Source organism: Panthera tigris, chromosome C1 (assembly GCF_018350195.1).
Source record: "Panthera tigris isolate Pti1 chromosome C1, P.tigris_Pti1_mat1.1, whole genome shotgun sequence".
Lineage (NCBI taxonomy): Eukaryota > Metazoa > Chordata > Mammalia > Carnivora > Felidae > Panthera > Panthera tigris.
Window position 1 is genome coordinate 70,506,324 of NC_056667.1, and position 21,936 is coordinate 70,528,259.

At 36.6% G+C, this 21,936-nt stretch overlaps 1 protein-coding gene across 2 annotated transcripts; it reads left to right on the forward strand.

The window, feature by feature from the left end:
* The first annotated feature begins 2,284 nt into the window (after nt 1–2,284).
* On the forward strand, nt 2,285–21,817 carry RPF1 (ribosome production factor 1 homolog). Of its 2 annotated transcripts, none has more exons than XM_007079183.3 (9): nt 2,285–2,542; nt 4,020–4,076; nt 6,775–6,855; nt 12,501–12,596; nt 13,190–13,343; nt 20,004–20,086; nt 20,505–20,686; nt 20,875–21,001; nt 21,593–21,817. In XM_007079183.3, the coding sequence occupies exons 1-9, from the start codon at nt 2,315–2,317 to the stop codon at nt 21,632–21,634; spliced, it is 1,050 nt and encodes a 349-aa protein (XP_007079245.1). In that variant the 5' UTR covers nt 2,285–2,314; the 3' UTR covers nt 21,635–21,817. The 2 variants fall into 2 exon arrangements, with proteins under 2 accessions (XP_007079245.1, XP_042853617.1); XM_042997683.1 differs by lacking the exon at nt 2,285–2,542 and adding an exon at nt 2,578–2,948.
* Nucleotides 21,818–21,936: the final 119 nt, after the last annotated feature.

Genomic DNA, 21,936 nt, shown 5'->3' on the forward strand with positions numbered 1-21,936 from the left:
ATAAGCCATGAAGAAAAAATAGGAAGTCTCTATATTAATCACCTTATAATCTCATTTGTATAGTACCTCTGAATAAACTTAAGACAATTATCTAAATCCATTTCAGGATTGGGGTGCCTGGGTGACTCAGTTGGTTAAGCATCTGACTTTGGCCTAGCTCATGATCTCGCCATTCCTGAGTTTGAGCCCCTCATCAGGCTCTGTGTTGACGGTTCAGAGCCTGGAGCCTGTTTCAGATTCTGTGTCTCCCTCTCTCTCTCTATCCTTCGCCCACTCACACTCTCTCTCTCTCAAAAATACATAAACATTTAAAAAATAATACATTTCAGGATTATTTTGTGTTCTTATGAGGAAAGTATATATTATATGTAGGGAAATAAAATATTAAGACTAGAAAAAATTTCCAAAATATTTTGCAGTCTATATTTTTTAGATAAAGTTTGGTTTGTCTCCTCTTGCTTCCCCCTCCTCTCGTTCTTGATCTGATTGTTCCTCTTTAGATGTTACATAAAATCTTATGACTTACTGCAGCCAAACCAAAGTATGTCAGTAATTTTAGAGCTCAACATCTTTTCCTTTCTATTATATTGCATAATTCAGTTTTGTATCTAAATATACTGACTTTAGTTTTCTAATCACGATTTTGGACTTGTGGCTTCATAGCAGGTTTTGTATTCTGGAAGATGAAGTTTTGATGTTTTCAACATCCTGCGTAAAAGAACTTAAATGGGTAAAAAATGCAGTATGGACATCAAAATATTGGATTATCAAAACATTCAATGTCAATATTTAAACATATAATTTCAAATTAAGGCAGTTTCTGGAAAACTAACTCCTAACAGTAAACCAAAAGGAAGTATTTTGCCTCTGTTTAATTTTCATGAAATTAAAATGAAGAATACAGAAAAATTTAACCATTGGGGAAACATTTTCTTCCCTTGGCTCTTATGACACTCTCTTCATTTTCCCTTCTCATTCTCCTTTACTGGGTCCTCCTTTTCTTTCCAGCTCTTTTGCAGGATCGTTCCAGTGCTCAGTCCTTGGTCCTCTTTTTTTTTTCAGTTCTTTATCCACACTCACTGTAATGATTCAAAATACTATCTATATTCCAATGACTCCTACATTTTTATCTCTAGTCCATACCTTTGTCTCCTGCTGCAGAATCATACATCCCAACCAACAACAACAATCGGTTGACTACTAAGTGCCTCAAACTCAATTATTTCCAGAACTGAAATCTTGATCTTACCCTTCAAATTAGCTCTACCTTAAGTCTGTCTCATCTCAAATGATGATAACCCCATCCTTCCAGTTGCTTAGTTCAAAAGTCTTGGGGTCATCTAAACTCTTCTCTTTCTCTCATGCACTTCATTCAATCATCAGGAACTATACCTTGCAAAAGAATCTGATCACTTCTCACCACCTCCATTAGAACCACTCTGGTTCAGGCCACTTGTCATTTCTCCCCTCCTTCACTTTCCTTCCCCTAAAGTCTATTCTCCAAAGAAGGGCCTGGATGATACTTTCAAAATGTAAGTCAAATCGTGTCATTTCTTTTCTCAAAATCCTCCAGGAAATGTGCATCTCACATAAAATAAAAGCCAAAGCTCTTACAAAATCTTACACAATCTCTTACTTCTAAATCCTTCCCCTACCCACTGTCCTCCTTTCTCATATTACTCCTGGCTTCCACAGTTTCCCAAACGTACCATGCTTGCTGCAGACTAGGAGTCTTGGCATTGTATGTTTCCGTTGCATGGACAGCTTTTTTTCTAGATAAAAGCTTTACTCAGATGAGCAGCTCTTTTCTCAAATAACTGCATAGTTTATGTGTTACCTCTTTCAAATCTTTGCTCAATGTAACTTTTTCCAGAAGGCTTCTCTAACAATCCTATTTAAAAGCTGCAACTGCCCCTCTACCCTCTCTTCTTCCTTTATCCTGTTCTATTTTTTCCTTGCCATGTGTTACATTATAGCTCATCACACTATTTGTGTGCTCATTTCAGGTCTTTCTCCAGTAGAATGTAAATTTTATACAGCAGACTGTTTTGTTTCAGTATTTTGAGGATTCGGCAGATAGCAGATGCTTAATAAAGACTTCTGCGAACTCATCACTCCACTATTCATACAGCTGGGCAGCCCCCCTAAACTTTCCTCAAAACTAAATTTCAGCACCTTCTAAAACTGCTGAAAATCACAAAGTAGTCCACGTTTTTCTTTAAGAACTTCCTGACCCCGGAAGTAAAAGACTAGGTAAGGGAGTCGGAGGGGTAAGCTATTTCCGTTTCCGTACAGACACTACGGGGCAAACACCATGGCGAAGGCCGGGGATAAGAGCGGCACTAAAGGAAAGAAAGGCCTGAAGCGGAAAGCAACCGCCGAAGAACCTCAAGAGGCCGCAGTCGCTGAGGATGGGGCGACGGAAAGCGGGGTCCAACCCCCGAAAACGGCTGCCTTTCCCCCAGGCTTCAGCATTTCGGAAATTAAGAACAAACAACGGCGACACTTAATGTTCACGCGGTGGAAACAGCAGCAGCGAAAGGTATGACGGGGCCGAGGCTGCAGGGCGCATGCGCTGCATCCGCGCGCGCGCACGACTGTGGGGAAGGGAATAGCACTTGCGTGGTGGCCGTGGCTTGGCGTCCCGGAGGCGGTAATTAATCTAGAAGGATGACGCTGACGTTCTAATGTCCTGGTCCCCTCGCACTGCTTTGGGGATTCTGTCTAGGTTCAGCTTTTTGCCTGAGCGACGAGCATTCTCTTCCTTTCCAGCCCCTGCCTACGTTCCCTGGCTGAGAATGAAAGCAAGAAGTCCCGCTCTCCTAGCAGTGAAAAAAAAAAAAAAAAAAAAAGTCCCCCTCCTGACCTGGAAGGAGAAAGTCTCCCATCTCTGTGCTTCGACCCGTGCACCTAACGTTGGCAAATTTCTAGAGCCTGTAATACAGGCAGTACGTGAATCCAGTGATGCTTTTCTGATTCCTGGGCAGCAACTCTTACCTAAAGTATTTCTGTGAAGTTTCTGGTAATTATATTTGTAGCGTTGTCCTCATACTGTTCTAGGAGATAAACAGGTATGAGGAGATAAATAAAGCTCAAGATCGCCGTGCCTATTTGTGGTTACGTTGCACTCGGAAGCATTTGTTTATTCTTGTACATCATAAAAGTTCCCGCACATAATATTTTTACTTGCCTGTCTCCTCTTATTGGATACTACATCTTTTGAGGCCCTGAATAGTGCCTTACTCATAAGCGCCAGAGTGCTTTTGGAGTACGTAGAGAATCTAACTCATTCTGGTGAGCGCGTTTGCGGGAAAGGCCTCCTCGAAGACTTCTTAACACTATAATCTGAGATTTGATGTATGGAGGGTCTATAGGCGTTGGGGGGGAGGGCGTGGCCGGGAGAGCACTTTCTGTGTGTGTAAGTGAGCATTCTGTTCAGAAATTTCCAGCAGGTACAAATTTACAGTACAAATGTAACTCACTTTGCAAGTCCTTAATAATTTTAAAAGCATATTTTGATTGTAAAATTTATGAATAACTAATGGTGGTTTATTGGAAGCAATCTGAAAACGCATCTCCCATTCTCATTTACTTGTAGTATTTTCCAAGAGAAGCAACCGGCATAGCCATCATGGTTTTCTTTAGAATGCAACTTGTTAGGAATGCAAAATAAAACAGCCACAAAAACGTATTAACTAGTTTAGATGGGCGTTTCACATTTTCACTTAATTTGAGGCTTTATAGTAAGATAAAAAGTAAAAAGGCAAACTTTAAATATTCATACTTGCCAATTTCAGTTTTTTGAAGGAGAAAGACCTTTGTTTATTGATTAGCCAGCTTATTTGGTTTACAATCACTTTGGTATGAAAGTCTGTGTCAGGGTGTTTGCTTTAATGCGTTACAAAGATTGCTGAGATAAAGTGGCCGTAGCATTAGTAATATGTAGTTTCAGTATGTGTTTGTGATATAACTGGTGGTTTCTCAATATTTTTGTTTTGTTTTTTTTTTAAACCTTTTAGGAGAAGTTGGCAATTAAGAAAAAACTTAAAAAAGAGAGAGAAGCTCTTGGTGATAAGGTAAATAACATTTTTAGCCACCTGCTTTCTGTCTTATGTTGAGTAATGCTCCCTTATGTTTATGTTGTATCGCTTTCTTTTAAAACTTACTATAAAATATTTCCAATGTATACAAGATATGAAAATAAAATAACAAACCCCTTTCCATTCATTACCTAGCTTCGAAAACATTGCATTAGCAAATAATTTTCGAAGTCCTTTGGATGCTTCTTACCGATTGCTTTCCCCTCCAAAGCTAACCACTTATGAAATTGCCATTTTCTTGTTCCCATGCATTTCTTTCTTACCTTTAGGTTTGTGTCCCTAAACAATGAACACAATAGTGATGTTTTGCATTTTTTTCAAAATTTCGTGTAAATGCTTTGTCTACTTTAACTTGCTTATTTTACTTAATTTTACGTGTTTGAGAGATAGGGACTTATCTTTCTGACTTTGGAAAGCTTTTGGGGAAGCTTCCCAGTTTAGGCCTGTGGTTGGAGTTTTTGTGACTTGAAGCAAAGGCTCTTGGGGAAAGGCAGGATGCAGCCTGTTCTGTTGCAGGATTGAGGTGTGTAGGAATGAAAGCTGATACAGAGGATGTTAACCCTTTGAAGACTGAGAATGGCACGTGGGAGGAAAGTGAGATACTTGGATGGACTATGGCAAAGTAGAGAGTAAAGATAATACATCCAAAAACGATTTGGCTACTTTTGTGATATTGATAAGAAATGAAGCCTACTGAAAATTTTTAAAAGAACTGCTAAATACATCCACAACTATGCTGTTTTCCTTTAATTTAATTGTATTTATAGCTAGTGTTAGATTTTGATTTATGCTTGAAAAAATTTTAGAACATACAACTCTTCCTCCTCTACTGTCTCTTAAGATAAGGTACCAAGGAATGATAAGCATTTTTGAGGAAAATGAAAAATGTAAAGATTATATGCAAACTAAACACTCTGCCTTTTCATGCCTTCTCTTAATAGGACTAGGTTAAATCACATGAAATTGCCAGTTTTAGACTGTTTTAACCTGCAGAATTCTATCAGCAGTTATTCTCTTTTAACTCTCAGTAATCAGCCAGTTATAGCAAATATGCCAATCACCTTTGGATATATCACCATTCTTGTTTTTGGACTGAAAAAATGAATTCCTAGAACTGCCTCCTTTAAAAAATTACTTAAAACTTAATATTTGTTTCATAGAGTAATAAGAAATGAAATCCTAAAGAGTTTAGCAGTTCTTATTTCTTCCTATCTCTGCTAACATTCAAAACCATATGTTTTGAATTTGTTTTAGTCAGTATATGCTTACAGTTCTGTATTCCTGCTCTGTAGCATTTCATTTACACAGTTTTTTTGGTCTAAGCTGAGTATACATGATTGCCAATTCTAACAATATTCCATTATGTTGAAGTGTCACAGTCTTTACCCTGTTTTTGGATGTTTGCTGTATTTGCTGTTCATAAATTGCTTTTCTCTTTCATACCTTACCATAAATGCCTCAAACTGGAATTACTAGTTCAGCAGATAGATTTGTAGCTTTGGTTATTTATTTCTGGTGTTTTTTAAATTTTAATTTTAGAGAGAGTGTGCATGTATGCATGCGTGTGGGGAGAGGGACAGAGAGAGAGAGAGAGAGGAGAATCCCAAGCAGGCTCCATGCTTAGCGTAGAACCCCACACAGGGCTCAATCCCTAGTCCCTGGGATCATGACCTGAGCTGAAATCAAGTGTTGGGCGCCCAACTAACTGAGCCACCCAGGCAACCCTTGTTATTTATTTCTGAAGAGCTTTCTGAAAGCATTGGAACAAAGCTCCATATATATGTACCTTCGTACATTTGACTCTTGAACAACATGGGGTTTGGGGTGCAGAATACCAACTCTACTCCTGCACACGTGAAAATCCCATACCCTACTATTGGCCTGAAGTCTTACTGATAACATAAAGTGAATTAACACATATTTATGTGTTATATGTATTATATACTGTATGCTTACTATAAATTTTTTCTTAATGTTTATTTTTGAGAGAGAGAGAGAGAGAGAGAGAGAGAGACAGAGCATGAGCAGGGGAGGAGCAGAGAGAGAGGGAGACACAGAATCCGAAACAGGCTCCAGGCTCTGAGCCGTCACCACAGAGCCCGACGCAGGGCTCGAACTCACAAACTGTGAGATCATGACCTGAACTGAAGCTGGACGCTCAACCGACTGAGCCACCCAGGCGCCCTTGTATGCTTACTATAAAATAAGCTAGAGAAAATATTATTTGGAAAATTATAAGAGAAAATACCCTTATAGTATTGTACTATAAAAAATGCACATATAAGTGGGCCTGCACAGTTCAAATCTATGTTGATCAAGGGTCCACTATAATTTTTCCAATCTATTTGATATTTTTCTTAGTGTATAATTACTTTGATCGCAGTTTCTTCTTTCTGCTACTTCTGAATGGTTTTAGACCATTTCATTCAGTTAACAATTCTTCCAGTATGTTTAGGTCTCTGCTTAGAGTTAAAAAAAAAAAAAACGAAACCTCTTACTCAGTATTATTATTAGGATTGATACAGCAATGGAAATGAGGAACAGATTGAGGATTATTATTGAGGTATTTGGATTATTTACAGATTTCTGTTACTCTTCCCTAACCCAAATGCAAAATTATTAACGTAAAATCCTTCTAAAACTTAATCTGTTTTTTTTTTTTTTTTTAATTTAGGCTCCACCAAAGCCTATACCAAAGACCATTGACAACCAGCGAGTGCATGATGAAACTATAGTAGATCCTAATGATGAAGAGGTAATGTTGGAAGTCTTAAATAAATTTGGATGACCACATTTGACAAATTATTTGTTCATATGTTGATATTTAACATATCACCGTGGCTGGTGAAGTTGTATAATGGACTGATTCAGCTATAATGTTGGTATATTATTTGCTATAGATTGTTTCATAACTGAATTTCTCAATAATGCTATAGGAAAAACTCTTGATTCTACTCATTTTATAGAAATGTATTATATTTTATGACCAGGTAAACTTTTTGTCATTTAATTTATAGTACTTCTGTTGTTTTTAATATCATTTGAAAAGCATTTCTCATTATAGAGTTTTATAGTACTAGAAATTTTGATATAAGGATAACATTTGATATTTTTTGTGTCCTTATAAAACTCTTGGTTTCAAGATAATCATCCGCTTGTCACTTTTCACATTTCCCTTTAAATAGTTTGTTAGAGTATGGTGAGAGAATCAAGTTTTAAATTTTTTTTGTGTGTGTGTAGGGAATTTGGTTTTGGTTATGTTTGTTTGCTTTCAAACCGTACTATTATTGACATTCTTTCCTATTTCCTCATATAGTCATTCATTCATTCATTCAGTCAGTCAGTCAGTCTTCTAGCAAATGTTTATTGACTGCCTGCTGTGTACTGGGATCTGTTTTAGGAACTTGGCATCTGTCAGTGCACCAAGCACCGTGCCACATATACACACAAAATATCAGCCTTTTTCTGGGCTATTGGTCAGTTTGGTCAGTTTGTCACTGTATCACTTCTTTATTTTTATAATTACTTATCTTCATGGTAAGTTTATCTATTAGAGCAAGATGCCCCTCCCCACATCCATCCTCAAATCTCTCTTCAGGAATGTTCATTCTCTTTTTGGACCTTTGGTCTGCCATATAAAATTATAAAAATTGTATTAAAGTAGATCACTCAGGGGATCTATTTATATATTGCTCTTTTTAGGTCTTTAAAAATGTAATTCAGTGAATTTTATAATTCTCTTCATGCAAGGTGTACATATAAATCTTTTTAGAGCTATTGATGGCTGTCTTATGTTTTTTATCAGTGTAAATCCCATCTCATTGAGAATTGTTTTATTTGTTGATTTATAAAAATACAATTGATTTTTGGACTGTGATCTTCTAAACAGTAGATCACCTAGATTCGTCTCCAATAATTTGTCTAAATATTGTTTTCATTTCATGTTTAGCTAATCATTTCTACAAATAACTTTCAATCCATTAATCATTTATTTCTTTTGTGCTGACTAGAGCCTCCAGCATAATGTGAAACAAATAGAAAACGCAATAGTGGCATCTATGCCCTGGTCCTGGTTTTAAAGAGAATACTTCTAACATGCCATCTTTTAATGTTTGTGTCATTAATGGTAGATTCTCCTTATATGTTAAGGAAAATCTATTTCTTTTTTTGCTGCGGGGAGGGGGGTGTTTGTTTTATCATGAATGAATGTGAAACATTATCAAATGCTTTTTCTGAAAATAGAGATAATTATGTACTTTTTCTGCAAATATTGAGATAAATATGTAGTTTTTCTCCTTTATAGTACCAATGTAGGAAATGAAATGGATCTTCTAATGTTAAATCTCTTTTGCATTCTTGGGGTAAATACAATTTAATTACAATGTTTTATCTTTTACACGTTTTGGTTTGTTAGTACTTCGTTTAGAATATGTACATCTATGTTTATAAGTGAGACTGCAAAAATGTCCCTTTCCATTCCTAATATTATTTATTTGGGCTTTTCACCAGAGATACATCTATTTTATTACTCTTTTCAAACTACTTTTTTCTTTGATCATCTCTTGAAATTTTGTTTTCTAATTTATTTATATCTCTCCTTATCTTTATAATTTATTTCCTGTTACTCTGTTGAGTTTATTCTTCTTATTTAACTCATTTTTCATCTTCCTTTCTATTTCTTCCTTTCTATTGTGAGCACTTAAGGCCACAAAATTCCCTGTAAGTACCACTTTTGGTATATCCCACAAGTTTTAAGATGTGTTTCTTCATTATTATTCAAATCTAAGTATCTCCTTTAATGGGAGATTTGTTCATTTCTTCTGGTAATTTCTTTTTTTTTTTTCTTTGCTTGACGTTTATTTCATTGTTTTCCCCGGTTCTTATTATATTGTTTATTTTACTTATTTAAGGTTTCATTTATTCTTCTTTTTCTAGTTTCTTAAAATGGAAGCTTACATTACTGATTTTATACTTTCTTTTTAATATAATCTGATAAAGCTATCATTTTCCTCCAAAGCACTGCTTTAGCTACATCTCATACCTTTTGATATGTTTGTTGTGTTTTCATTTTCATTCTGTTCAAGATATTTTCTAATTTCTCTTGTTATTTCTTCTTTGGCTCATTGATTATCAAGAAGTGTGTTGTTTAATTTCCAAATATTTGAGGATTTCCCACATATATTTCTGCTGTTGATTTCTAATTCAATTTTATTGTGGTTCTGGAACATACTCTGTTTGATTTTAGTCCTTTTCAAGTAAAGAACTGTTCTGTGTTTTAGGGTAAGATCTATTCTTGAAAATGTTCTGTGTTCCTTTGGAAAATGTATATTTTGCTGTTTTGAAGTATATTAAGAGTTGTTTTAAGTTGTTTGATTGTGGTGTTCATGTTTTCTATATTCTTGCTGAATTTTCTATCAGTTACTGAGAGAGGAGTATTGAAACCTCAAACTATAATTGCTGAATTATTCATCTCTTCTTATTCAATTGACCCTTAATCCAGTGTCCCATATTGCCCCATCCCTTCGATTGTCCATAGCCATATTTCTTAATGTCTATTTTGTTTCATATACACATAGCCACCTAAACTCTTTTATGGTTACTGTTTGCATGGTATATCTTCTTTTTTCATTTTTTACTTTCTTCATTTCTTCTTTTTACTTTCAACCAGTTTATATCTTTGAATTTAAAGTGTCACTTACAGGGGCCTCTGGGTGGCTCAGTCAGTTAAGTGTCAGACTTCAGCTCAGGTCATGGTCTTTGTTTGTGAGTTCAAGTCCCACATTGGGTTCTTTGCTGTCAGTGCAGAGCCTGCTTCGGATCCTCTCTCCCCACCCCTACCCCTGCTCTCTCACTCTCTCTCAAAAATAAACATTTAAAAAATAATAGTAATAAAGTGTCACAGATGTTGCTTTTTTTATTCAGCCTGACAATTAGTATGTATTTTTTTAATTAAAAAAATTTTTTAATGTTTATTATTTATTTTTGAGAGAGAGAGGGACAGAGTGTGAGTGGGAGAAGGGCAGAGAGAGAGGGAGACACAGAATCTGAAGCAGGATCCAGGCTCTGAGCTCTCATCACAGAGCCCAACGCAGGGCTCAAACCCATGAACTGTGAGATGATGACCTGAGTACAAGTCAGATGCTTAACTGACTGAGTCACCCAGGCACCCCTGACAATTAATATTTAATGTTAACTATTGATGCAGTCATATTTACATCTGCCCTTTTACTTTTTTTCATTACATTTTATATATTTTTTTAATACTTTTTTTTAATGTTTATTCTTGAGAAAGACAGAGACAGAGCATGAGTAGGGGAGGGGCAGAGTGAGAGAGAGAGACACAGAATCTGAAGCAGACTCCAGGCTCTGGGCTGTCAGCACAGAGCCCGACACAAGGCTCAAACTCACAAACCGTGAAATCATGACCTGGGCTGAAGTCAGACGTTTAACTAACTGAGCCACCCAGGTGCCCCACTATATTTTATACCTTTATTCTGTTCCTCCTTGACTTTCTTTTATATTAAAAAAATATTTTTATTATGCTATTTTAATACCTCTTAATCTTTTAAGTTATATATTTAAGGGTTTTCTTAGTAGTTTCTGTAGGAATTACAGCATGCATCTTTAATTTATCACAGTGTACTTCCAGCACATACTGACATGATTCTGGTAAATACAGCAGGTTTCCACCAGTATAGCTTTGTTCCTTCACTCTTGTTCATGCTGTTGTCATATATAATATTTGTCTGTGTTATAAATCCAGTGTTGTAATTTCTGCTTTAAAATATCTCATTGTTGGGGCTCCTGGGTGGCTCAGTTGGTTGAGCGTCCGACTTCAGCTCAGGTCATGATCGTGCAGTTTATGAGTTCCAGCCCTGCGTCGGGCTCTGTGCTGACAGCTCAGAGCCTGGATCCTGCTTCAGATTCTGTGTCTCCTCCTCTTTCTGCCCCTCCCCTGCTCAATGCTCTGTCTCTCTGTCTTTCAATAATAAATAAACATTAAAAAAAATTTTTTTTTAATATCTCATTGTTTTTTAAAAAAAGAAATTAAGTTACACATACAACACACACAAAAAGTCTTTTATAGTTAACTTCGTGTTTACCATTTACAGTGCTTTTCTTTCCTTTCCTTGGATCTAAGTTGCCATCTGATGTCATTTTCTTTCAGCTTGTAGGATTTCCTTAAATTTTTTTTTTTTAGGTTTGTTTATTTATTTTGAGAGAGAGAGTGGGTGTGCATGAGCATGAGTGGGGGAGGGACAGAGAGAATCCCAAGCAGGATCTGTGCTGTCAGCACAGAGCTCTAAGTGGGGCTCGGTCCCACAAACGGTGAGATCTTGACCTGAGCCAAAATCAGGAGTTGGACACTTGATTAACTTGAGCCACCCAAGCACCCCGGGAGATTTTTACTCTTATCTTTGGTTTAAAGTATTTCTTTCAGGTTATTTGCTTGGGGTAGAAATAGATCCCAGGCTTTGAAGTTTGGTGAAATCATTCTGACCTTGGTAAAAGTATAACTTCCTTGGGAGCCCAGGAGCAAGGCCCACAAACATTAAAAGTTGAATTTCCTTTAACAGCACTGTGTCTCTCCTTGTTTGTTTGATTGTTATTTTTAACCTGCCTCCTGAGTGATTGTCCTTGTGTTTGTGTGGCTCAATCGTAAGCCAGTGATTCGGGCAGAGATTGTGTTGAGATACCTTGAGCCTCTGAGCCCCTATCAACTGAGCTACCTGTGGGTTGAGGACTGCATTCAAAGTTACAACCAGTTTTCAAGTCTCCCTCACCTTTTGTGTGCACTGGTTTTTTAGGTCTCTCCCATGTATAGTTCAGCTGTCAGCCAGGGATTTGTAGAGAGATTATCTCAGCTTCTCTATGGCTCTTACATTTCCAGAGCTCTCCTTTAAATTTCTGGCTGATCCACACCTACCCTGAACTGGCCCAGTTAACTTTAGACTGGCAAAGCTAGGGTTTTCAAACCCACCTCTCCCCAAATCCAGTTTACCACCTTTGATTCAAGATTGCTGGTTCTTGCCTACCATCAGACCCGAAGCTGATAAAGTTACTATTTTTGTAGCCATGTTGATGGAAGAAATGGAATAGCTCTAAGGAAGATTCCTGATGTTCTTGCCCACAGCCCTAGCCATTTTTCAAGAATAAACACAGCTCAGTTTGTGTCTTGAAATTGTTTTTGACAGTTTTTTCCAGTTTTATACTTGTATTCTACAGGTAGAAAATCACACAACCTCTTTATGTCACCATTAATATAAGTCCCTCCTGGCCGTCTTCAAATCCCCTATCAGCCAGGAAGGAGGTCAGTGTCATAGGATACTGCTGGAGCTACTTTTAAAATTCTGGCCCAGTAGAGTGTTTGATATAAAATTATCCTTTTTCTGTTCACAGGTTGCTTATGATGAAGCTACAGATGAATTTGCTTCTTACTTCAACAGACAAACTTCTCCCAAGATTCTCATCACAACATCAGATAGACCTCATGGGGTAAACATATCTATCAGTGTAGTTAACGAATTCTTAATTTTCTTACATTACTTAGACTATTTAAAAGAACTCTTTTCAGAAGATCTGAGTTAATTAGTAATTTAATAGATAATGCCTGTGAGTAAGCTAAATAAAATGAATACTGGTGATGTGATGTAGGTTCTCTAAGCATGATTCTTCAGGATAGGGTTTATCAACCTCAACAGCATTAGCATTTGGGGCTGGGTAGTTTTTTATTATGGGGGTTGCCCTGTTCATTAGAGGATATTTAGCAGTATCCCTGGCCTCTACCAACTAGATACCACTGCCAGCTGTCCCCTACTATTACCACCAGTCATAACCACCAAAAAATGCTTCTAGATATTGTCAAATGTCCTCTAGTGGGGCATAATCACCCCCAGTTGAGAACCACTGCTTTAGGATGGTCAGTCTTTGATAAAGGATTAAATACTGTTCAGATTTCATTTTTTTCCCTACCCTTGCTCTTTATTAATAACACATATTAATCATTGCTCCTTTCCTTATTAATGTATACCAACTTAAAATTTTTATTCCTTTTCACCTCAGAAGATTTCTGTTGTTTTGTTTTGCAGAGAACAGTACGACTCTGTGAACAACTCTCCACAGTTATACCAAACTCACATGTTTATTACAGAAGGGGATTGGCTCTGAAAAAAATTATTCCACAGTGCATTTCAAGAGATTTCACAGATCTGATCGTTATTAATGAAGATCGTAAAACACCAAGTATCCTTTCTTTATTAAAGTTTTCCTGTCTCACCTTCACCCCCTTTTAAAACATATTTAAAAGAATAAGGAAATGTTTTCTATAACTTTCAGAACATAATTTTTTAAATGAGAAAATTATGTATATCCAAGAATCTATAAACTATTTTTTTCATTTAGCAAATATTCACTCAAGCAAATTCTATAGGCAAGACATTACTTTAGTCCTTAGTAAAAGATGCAGAGATAAACAAGAGCTTTAGGGAGTTCATAATCTAGTAGGAGAAAACAGACATGTAAACTAACAAAAATGTAGAGTGGATAGTACAGTTAAAGAGAAATACAGGATACAGTGCACACTCTGGTAAAAATCTGCCCTGGGGATATCAGGGAGGAAGGACTTGACCGGAAAAAATGCTTAACTCAGTTTGGTGAATATGGGCGAATGAGGTGAATAAGGCAGAGGAAGAGTGCCCAGTGCAGAGAGACCATTTGTAACGGCAGAGGCATTAAGGAGCAGACCCAGTTGGGGATCTGCAAGTAGTTTGATATGGCTATGTTTTATGTTACCAAAGGTGGTATCACAGGATTACATTTTTGAGGCAGATATGAGCCCATTTTATGTATTTACTACTGTTTCAGATGCGAAGAATACTCTATCCTTTTTCTGTGAGTCTCAGATCCTAGGTGACTGTGTCACTTGAAACCAAGGTATTTTTTCCTGTTTGCAGAAATGAGATCATATAAAGAATGCCTGTATTTGTTGTTGTTGCTGTTGTTTTACTTATTTATCAAATTGTGGCTGTGAGATCACTAATTTTAAAGATGATCAACTGAATGGGTCAAATTCTTAAAATTATTAAGGATTCATAAAAAATGGGGACAGGAGTTTCCTGCTGCCAGGATAACTTTTTTTTTTTTTTTTTTTTTTTTAATCAATGAACACTGCTTTAAAAAAAATGGTGTCAAAGCTATTTTTTAAAAATCTAGATAACTTTTATGGTTTTTACTATTTTCAATAGAAGTTAAAGACGTTATCCACTTGTACGAGTTGCTTTCTAGAGACTAAAATAGACTAAAGCTAGCTTTGTAATGTGATGTTTTTTTGGCCATATTATAAGTTGGCTTGGATTGTGGGTTAATGTACCAAAATAACTAAAATCTCTTGAATACTTAACTATTCCAGAAGAGGTCTGTTTTTAAAAATGTAGTTGCTGCCTTCTTAAAACTACCTCCCAAAATAAAGTGGCAAGGTCTGTGTTCCTCTTTTATTTTTGGCAGTTAAAAAAACCATCATTATTTTAAGGCTGCCAGCAGGTATTCATCAATTGAATAAACATTGTATCCTTGTTTTATCTGAGCTATTTTATATGGATACTGCGTTTCGCTTACACCATCTATTGCCTTTAGAAAGCTATGTTCTCTTTTCCTTATAAAATTGTATTGTCTTTTTACTCAAAATGTATTAATATTTTTCTGATTACCATATTGGACACCTTGTAGGGTAAGTTAACCATTAGATCATTAAGTTACCATCAGTACACAGACCAAATTTATATTAAGGAAATAACTAGGCTAATGAAGTAATCCAAATATGAGATTGCTTCTCCTATACACGTAAATATATATGCACACAGGTGTGTATGGGTGTCCCAGGATTATAAATTTTGAGTATAGAATTATGCAGCAGTTTCTAAAAGTCCTAATGAATAGAGTTTGTATCAGTATAATCCTGCCTAGATGTTGATTTTTATAATTTCAGAGATATTTCATTTTCTTTTCTAATTGATATATAGTAATGAGTTAATGGGAAATTATTGGTGAAACAAGCTAGGAAAGCAGACCTCCTAAATTGCTTTTGTGTTCTCTGTTAACAGAGAATGGTCTTCAAGACTAATGAGGACATTGCTGGGGGGGCCCTGGAAGTCCATCTTGGATAAAAAGTTTGTCAGATAAGGCCTAGAAATTCTGAATAAGGTCAGATATCCTGGCTTCAAAGACTATGTGCACAAACTTGTAAAGGAGACTTTGCTACTCTGGGGGAAGATATATGAGACAGGCAAGTGGAGGAAGGAGGGAGAAAGAGGACTGCTGGTTAATATATGCCATGATCCAGAAAAAAACATGTCAAATAATTAAAGGGAGACTAATTTGTAAGCACATAATAGAAATGGTGTATGATTCCTAGGGACTTAACATGGGCTTACAAATAACAAATCATGACCCCTAATGATGACACTTGGAGAAAACTTGAAAGAATTGAGGATGTACAGCCTTTGGGAAATTACAATATGGGGCATGACAAGATACAGAAGGGCTGCTGTGTAAGAGTAGTGCCAAATGGTGGGAATGGCTTATAAATTTTCAACTTAACTCTAGAAAAGAGCTTTGTCAACTATCTAAACTGAGTCTGGTGGCTTTGGGTCAGGCAGATGTAATGTTAAATACAGACTTCATTACGTGTGACTTTTGTCAAGTTTTTTAGCCACTTGGTTTCCTCATCTTTTAAAATAGGAAATGATACCTAAATCTTCAGGTTTCCCACAAAGACCACATTAAATGTATTTTTCTTTTTTTAATTTTTTTTTTTATGTTTATTTACTGTTGAGAAAGTGAGACACAGAGTGTGACCAGGAGAGGGTCAGAGAGAGAGGGAGACACAGAATCTGAAGCAGGCTCCAGGCTCTGAGTTATCAGAACAGGCCCCATGCGGGGCTCAAACTCACAAATGGTAAGATCACACATGAGCTGAAGTCAGGCGCTTAACTGACTGAGCCACCCAGGCGCCCCTAAGGTATTATATTTTTAAGGCATAATACCTTAGTCCTGGTGTGGGCATTTTAGTAAATGTTATGGTATAGGGGAAAGCACGGAAGTTTTTCCTGGAGACACCTAACATCTTCTATTGATTATTTCTAAATGGAAATTTGAGTTAGGTACGTCCTTGTCGTGTACTTTTGGCAGCTTGTAGGCTGTTTTGCTTTCTTGGCCTTTGGGGACTAAAAGTCCTTTTTGCCTCAGTCATCATAACAAAATACCTCTATGCATTAGGGCTTGGGCACAGGTGTAGTCCCACCTGTTATGATCTGCCACCTAGCTCTGAAATTTGAGCTTATCTACCTAACCTTTCTCAACCTCTTTTCATTGTTACTAAAATAGGGATAATGAACTCCCTATTCTTCAGGATTTATGTTAGGAATTTATGTTAGGAATAAGTAAAGCTTTTTGTACAATGTGGGTACGTAGGAAAGGATTATTTTGGATTTTGTAGTTTTGACAAACCACAATTGAGTTGCAATGTCCTAGAAAGTTGGGGATCTGCAATTTGTTTGATACTGCAGATTTGATTTAGGTTGGAAGTGTTGATTTAGGTTGGAAGAAATTACCTTTACCTCTCTTAGCTCCCATGAGTATGATTTTTTTCATTGTGCAAATGATCCAGAAATACTTTTGGCTGTACCTCAAGAAGTTGAACCTGTGATAAATTTTTGAAAAGAAGGAAATTTTGAAAAGAAGGAATTCAAACATTACTGATAATCTGATATGTGGTAGGCACTAGTATTTATCAGAAACAAATGTATCTTCCAAAAGTTAACAGATTAGTTGGGAAGAAAGTCATTTACATAATTATAACTCAAATCAGTGACAAGTGCTATATATAGTTAAGTAACAGTGACAGCTGAGATTTAAAGCTTAATGTTAACTGTGTAAAAAGAGGTGGCATTTGAAGTGAGCCTTAATAACAGTACTGCCCTTCTTGATCAAGCTTGCGTGACCAAGGCGGCAAGCCCTTCCCCAGTAAACCAGCAGAAACCCCTGCCCATACCACATCTCCCTATCTGATTGCTCCGCAGGGCTTCAGTTCTAGTGGAAAGTAGTATCATGTCTCATTTGATAAGCAGATCAGAGCACACCTAGTTAAAATTGACCACATTCTGGCCAAGTACTAAACATTGCCCCCTGCAGGCAAGGCCAGCCTCTGCAGATGACTGGCCTGAAGGATAGAGCAGCCAAAACACAACAACTGAGCGCACACAGCACACACGAGATATTCCCTGAAGTGCCAGGCCGTGGACATTATGGGACCTCTTCATAAAGCCATTACTCTCAAAAGCAGGAAACCTAAAGGGCTTTTCTAACACAGAGAAGAAGGCAGAGACCTAGAAAAAAAAATGCCAAGACAGAGGAATTAATCCCAAGTGAAAGAACAAGATAAGTGAAACAGATATAAGTAACATGTCTGCTGGAGAATTTAAAGCAACAATCATAAGGATACTCACTGGGGTTGAGAAAATGAAAGACTCTGATCAAAATCAAAAGCAGTCCAACACCAAGATACATTGTAATTAAACTTGCAAAATATACTAATAAAAACATCTTAAAAGCAGCAAGACAAAAGAAGTCCCTGACTTAACAAGGGAAGACCCATAAGGCTAGCTGCAGCTTTCTCAACAGAAACTTGGCAAGTCAGAAGGGAGTGGCATGATGTATTCCAAGTGCTGAATGAGAAAAATCTACAGCCAAAAATAGTCCAGCAAGGCTATCAGAATAGAAGAGATAAAAGAATTTCCCCCAAAACGGGGAAGTTCGTGACTATTAAACCAGCCCTGAAAGAAATATTAAAGGGAGTTCGTGACTATTAAACCAGCCCTGAAAGAATTATTAAAGGGAACGGAGTAGAAAAATCTCCAGAAACGATGACAAAACAAGTATTAAATGGCACTAAAGGCATATCTGTCAATAATTTCTCTGAATGTAAATGGAGTAAATACTCCAATCAAAAGACAGGGGGAGTGGGTGCCTGGGTGGCCCAGTTGATTAAGTAAGTGTGTGACTCATTAATCTCAGGGTTGTGAGTTCAAGCCCCGCATTGGGCTACGCGCTGAATGTGAAGCCTACTTAAAAAGCAAAACAAAAATAGGGTGTCAGAATGGGTAGAGAAACAAGATCCATCTATGTGCTGCCTACAAGAGACTTATTTTAGACCTAAAGACACGTGCAGATTTCAAGTGATGAAAGACTTGGGATGAAAGACATGGGATGAAGAAACATTTATCATGCAAATGGATGTCAAAAAACCCAGAGTAGCAGTACTTGTATTCGACAAACTTTTTAAACAGAGTGTAATGAGATGAAGAAGGGCACTGTATCATAATATAAGGGACAATCTAACAAGAATATATAACATTTGTAAATATGCCCCCAACATGGGAGCACCCAGATATATAATAGTCATAAAGGAATTCACTGATGAAGTGAGCCTTAATGGAGGAGTTAAATATTGCAGGTGTTTCAAATAGCATGAACAAAAGTACATGATAGGATTAATATGTATGGTGTATAAGACTGTGTCAGTGTCTACCAGTTAGGAAACATGGGGAAGGCATACAGATTAGAAAGGTGGTTTGGGGCCACAGAGTGTTACAGTGATGTTTTTACTCTGTAGATAAGCTGCTGTGAGAGTATTCTGAAATTAGGTACAGTTATTAAGACTCAAGGTATCTAGTTTGTTTTTCAGTTAGCACATGAGAAACAGTGGTCCAGATACAATGAGTCACATCCCATAGCCTACTATACAAACTCGATTTACCGTCTGTATTAGAAATGTACTTGGAATGGTGGGAGAGACGTCAGGCCAGCAAGGATCCTGTTTTAATCTAGTTGGAAAATCTCAAGGACCTCAACTAACAATAGCAGTAAGGATGAAGAGGAAGTTATGGAAGTGAGGAATTTATGAGGGTAAATAGGATTTGGCAAGGAAGGGAAGGAGGAGGAAGTTGAAGATAACCATAGTTTTTAATCTGGGTTAATGGGAGAATGTTGATACTTTTATCAAAAATGGAAACCTCTGTTTTGTAAAACTGTGTGCAGTTAGATTTGAAATAAGTAGTCTGATTATGACCTCCTTTTAAGGTTCAGTATTTGGAAAAATCAAGTTACAAAAATTTGAGGAATGTTATCTTAGCTAGCTGCATTCCAGACTTTTAAAGCCCTAGCACTGCTACCCCTGCTGATTGTAGGTGGGGCTCTTATACTTCATTTGTAGTTGAGAGTGTCTAGCACCAAGTCTGTTTGTGGTAGATAATCAGTAAATGGTTATTAAATAGTTGATTCTAATTTGTGGCACAGTAATCCCAAGAGTAAGAGCTGGTCTTTTGAGAAACACTAATAACCTTGATTTTAAGAAGAGAGCCGAGTCTCTGGTTTATGGGACAATATTTCAAAGCTGACAGCATATACTTACAAATGTACAAAAAATGTACATACAAATGTGTAAGTATGCATTTTTAGGGTTATAAGGCCTAAACATTATACTAGAATTCCATCCGGTCTATCATTCCTAGTAGGGTAGTGTATATAAGCTCTTTGAAGAAACCTACTTTGTTGAATATACAACATACCCTCTTGAGAGTGATGAGGTATTTATCATACCATGAAGAGACAAAGTGGGACTACTATAGGGGGACTAATAGAATCTATTTTTCTGAAATATTTGGGTTGACTTATGGTCTTTAGTTTTAGGTATGGTAAGAAAATTTCTTTTTACCCAGAGAAATACATGTATCTACCTGTTCATCTAGCTACAGAATTTAGGAGCCTTTGGACATACACAGGATCAGTTACTTATGCAATTTAAGATTTAAATAACCAAGTTCAGTGTGTTCTTAGCTTTATGAACAGATGGATTAATTCTAAGTCACTTGCCCAGTGGCCCAACCGCTCATTTTAAAATGAGCAGTGTTCGTTTACGTAAAGAAATTAAGGTAAGTTTTACGTGTTCCTTAATTGGCATTGGTCTCCTTGCAGTTTCTGATTAGTAAACTCTGTAACTTATATAGATCTAATTGCTTTTATAATGGCCTTTGCTTTCCTGGTTAAAGCAAGTTTTATCTACCAGTAGTTTTCTTAGGAGATTGTAATTGAGTTATGGCAGACAGGCAATAATAGCCTTCATTACTCCGAAACCAGTTTCTTTTCTAGTAGGATTTTTTGGTACAACCACTACATGTTAAAGTTATTTTAGAAGTATTCTATTTCATGGAATTGATAAGTTATCTGTGGTAATTGATCATTAAGAAAGATACCTTTAAAGTTTATCAGTTTGTCAGGTAAATTCTGAAACTTGAACTTGCAATAAGGATATTAATTCCTTAATGTGATTTTTTTTCATAATTTTTCTAGAGAAGAGGTAAAGACCCTACAGAACACGTACCAGAAATAATTTTGAATAACTTCACAACACGGCTGGGTCATTCTGTGGGACGTATGTTTGCATCTCTCTTTCCCCATAATCCTCAGTTTATTGGAAGGCAAGTTGCCACATTCCACAATCAACGGGACTATATCTTCTTCAGATTTCACAGGTGAGGAAGGTTCTTTAACTCCATGGACTCTGATTTCAATTATGAAATACATTTTCAACATAAAATGTTTTCTAATGTATTGTGACAAGTATTGTAGATGAGAAATAAGTATCTTTTGAATTCTGTCACATTAAAGAAATTACATTTGGCTTATTCAGACTGTTTTCCCTAATTCTTTATCTTTGAAGGTACATATTCAAGAGTGAAAAGAAGGTGGGAATTCAGGAACTTGGACCACGTTTTACCTTAAAATTAAGATCTCTTCAGAAAGGAACCTTTGATTCTAAGTATGGAGAATATGAATGGGTCCATAAGGTATGTGCCTTATTCTTTGAAGAGCCATTTATATCATTTCAAAAGTATAGAATGAGAAGGAAACTTTGTACTTTAAGCTTTGAGTGCTTATACCTTATGTTTCTGACCTCCACGAGCTTGAAAGAACCAATCTCTGATAAGGTATTTGGGTCTGATGACTAACACTGGTTCATTTGAAGTATCCTAAATTAGATCAGTGGTCCTCAAAGTGGGACCAGCAGCATCACCTAGGAACCTGTTAGGAAGGCAAATTGTTGGGCCATAGACCTACTCAATCAGCAACTTAGGGGCCTAGCACTGTTTATAAGCGTTACGATTCTGCTGTATGTATGAAAACTACTGCTATAGAGGTTTCGTAGAAGTTTGGAGATCATTTTAAGTCCTAAATGAACACTTAAATATTTTAAAACCCATCTCTTTTCTAGTAAGCAATATTTCACCTAAGTATTTACTTTAAAATTTTATATTTCATTACACACACACACACATACATATTAGAACAGTAACTTCTAAAGACTATTCAGTCTCAGAGATGGACCCAGAGGTTTTTTTTAGCATTGTTTACTTTTTTTTTTTCCTTCTAATTTTCAGCCCCGGGAAATGGATACAAGTAGAAGAAAATTCCATTTATAAAGTACTGAAGGAATAGTATTGGATTGTGCTACAACAGGGCCTCTTGGATTTCAACTCTGGCATCTTTTCAAAATGGCATCTACTGGTTGGGTTTCATAAACCTTTCATGTCTGGACAAGTGCCATGAATTATCTTTCACTGTTTATGTAGCAAATACAAATAAAAGTCGTTTTGGTGAGTTTAGAAATTGCAGTTTAGGAGTCCTAAAATTTAATTCTCTAATTTCTAGGTATTGTGAATAAGTTGGAATCAAGATTCAAAGTAAGTTTCTCATGTGTACTTTCACGGAACATTCGGTCTAG

Bases quoted from the DNA above. Each gene is read 5' to 3' on its own strand.
- RPF1 (XM_042997683.1), top strand. From the start codon at position 2,688: ATGTCCTGGTCCCCTCGCACTGCTTTGGGGATTCTGTCTAGGTTCAGC. The intron at 4,077-6,774 runs GTAAATAACATT...TTTTTAATTTAG, and splicing joins GAGAAGCTCTTGGTGATAAG to GCTCCACCAAAGCCTATACC. The intron at 20,687-20,874 runs GTGAGGAAGGTT...TTATCTTTGAAG, and splicing joins ATCTTCTTCAGATTTCACAG to GTACATATTCAAGAGTGAAA.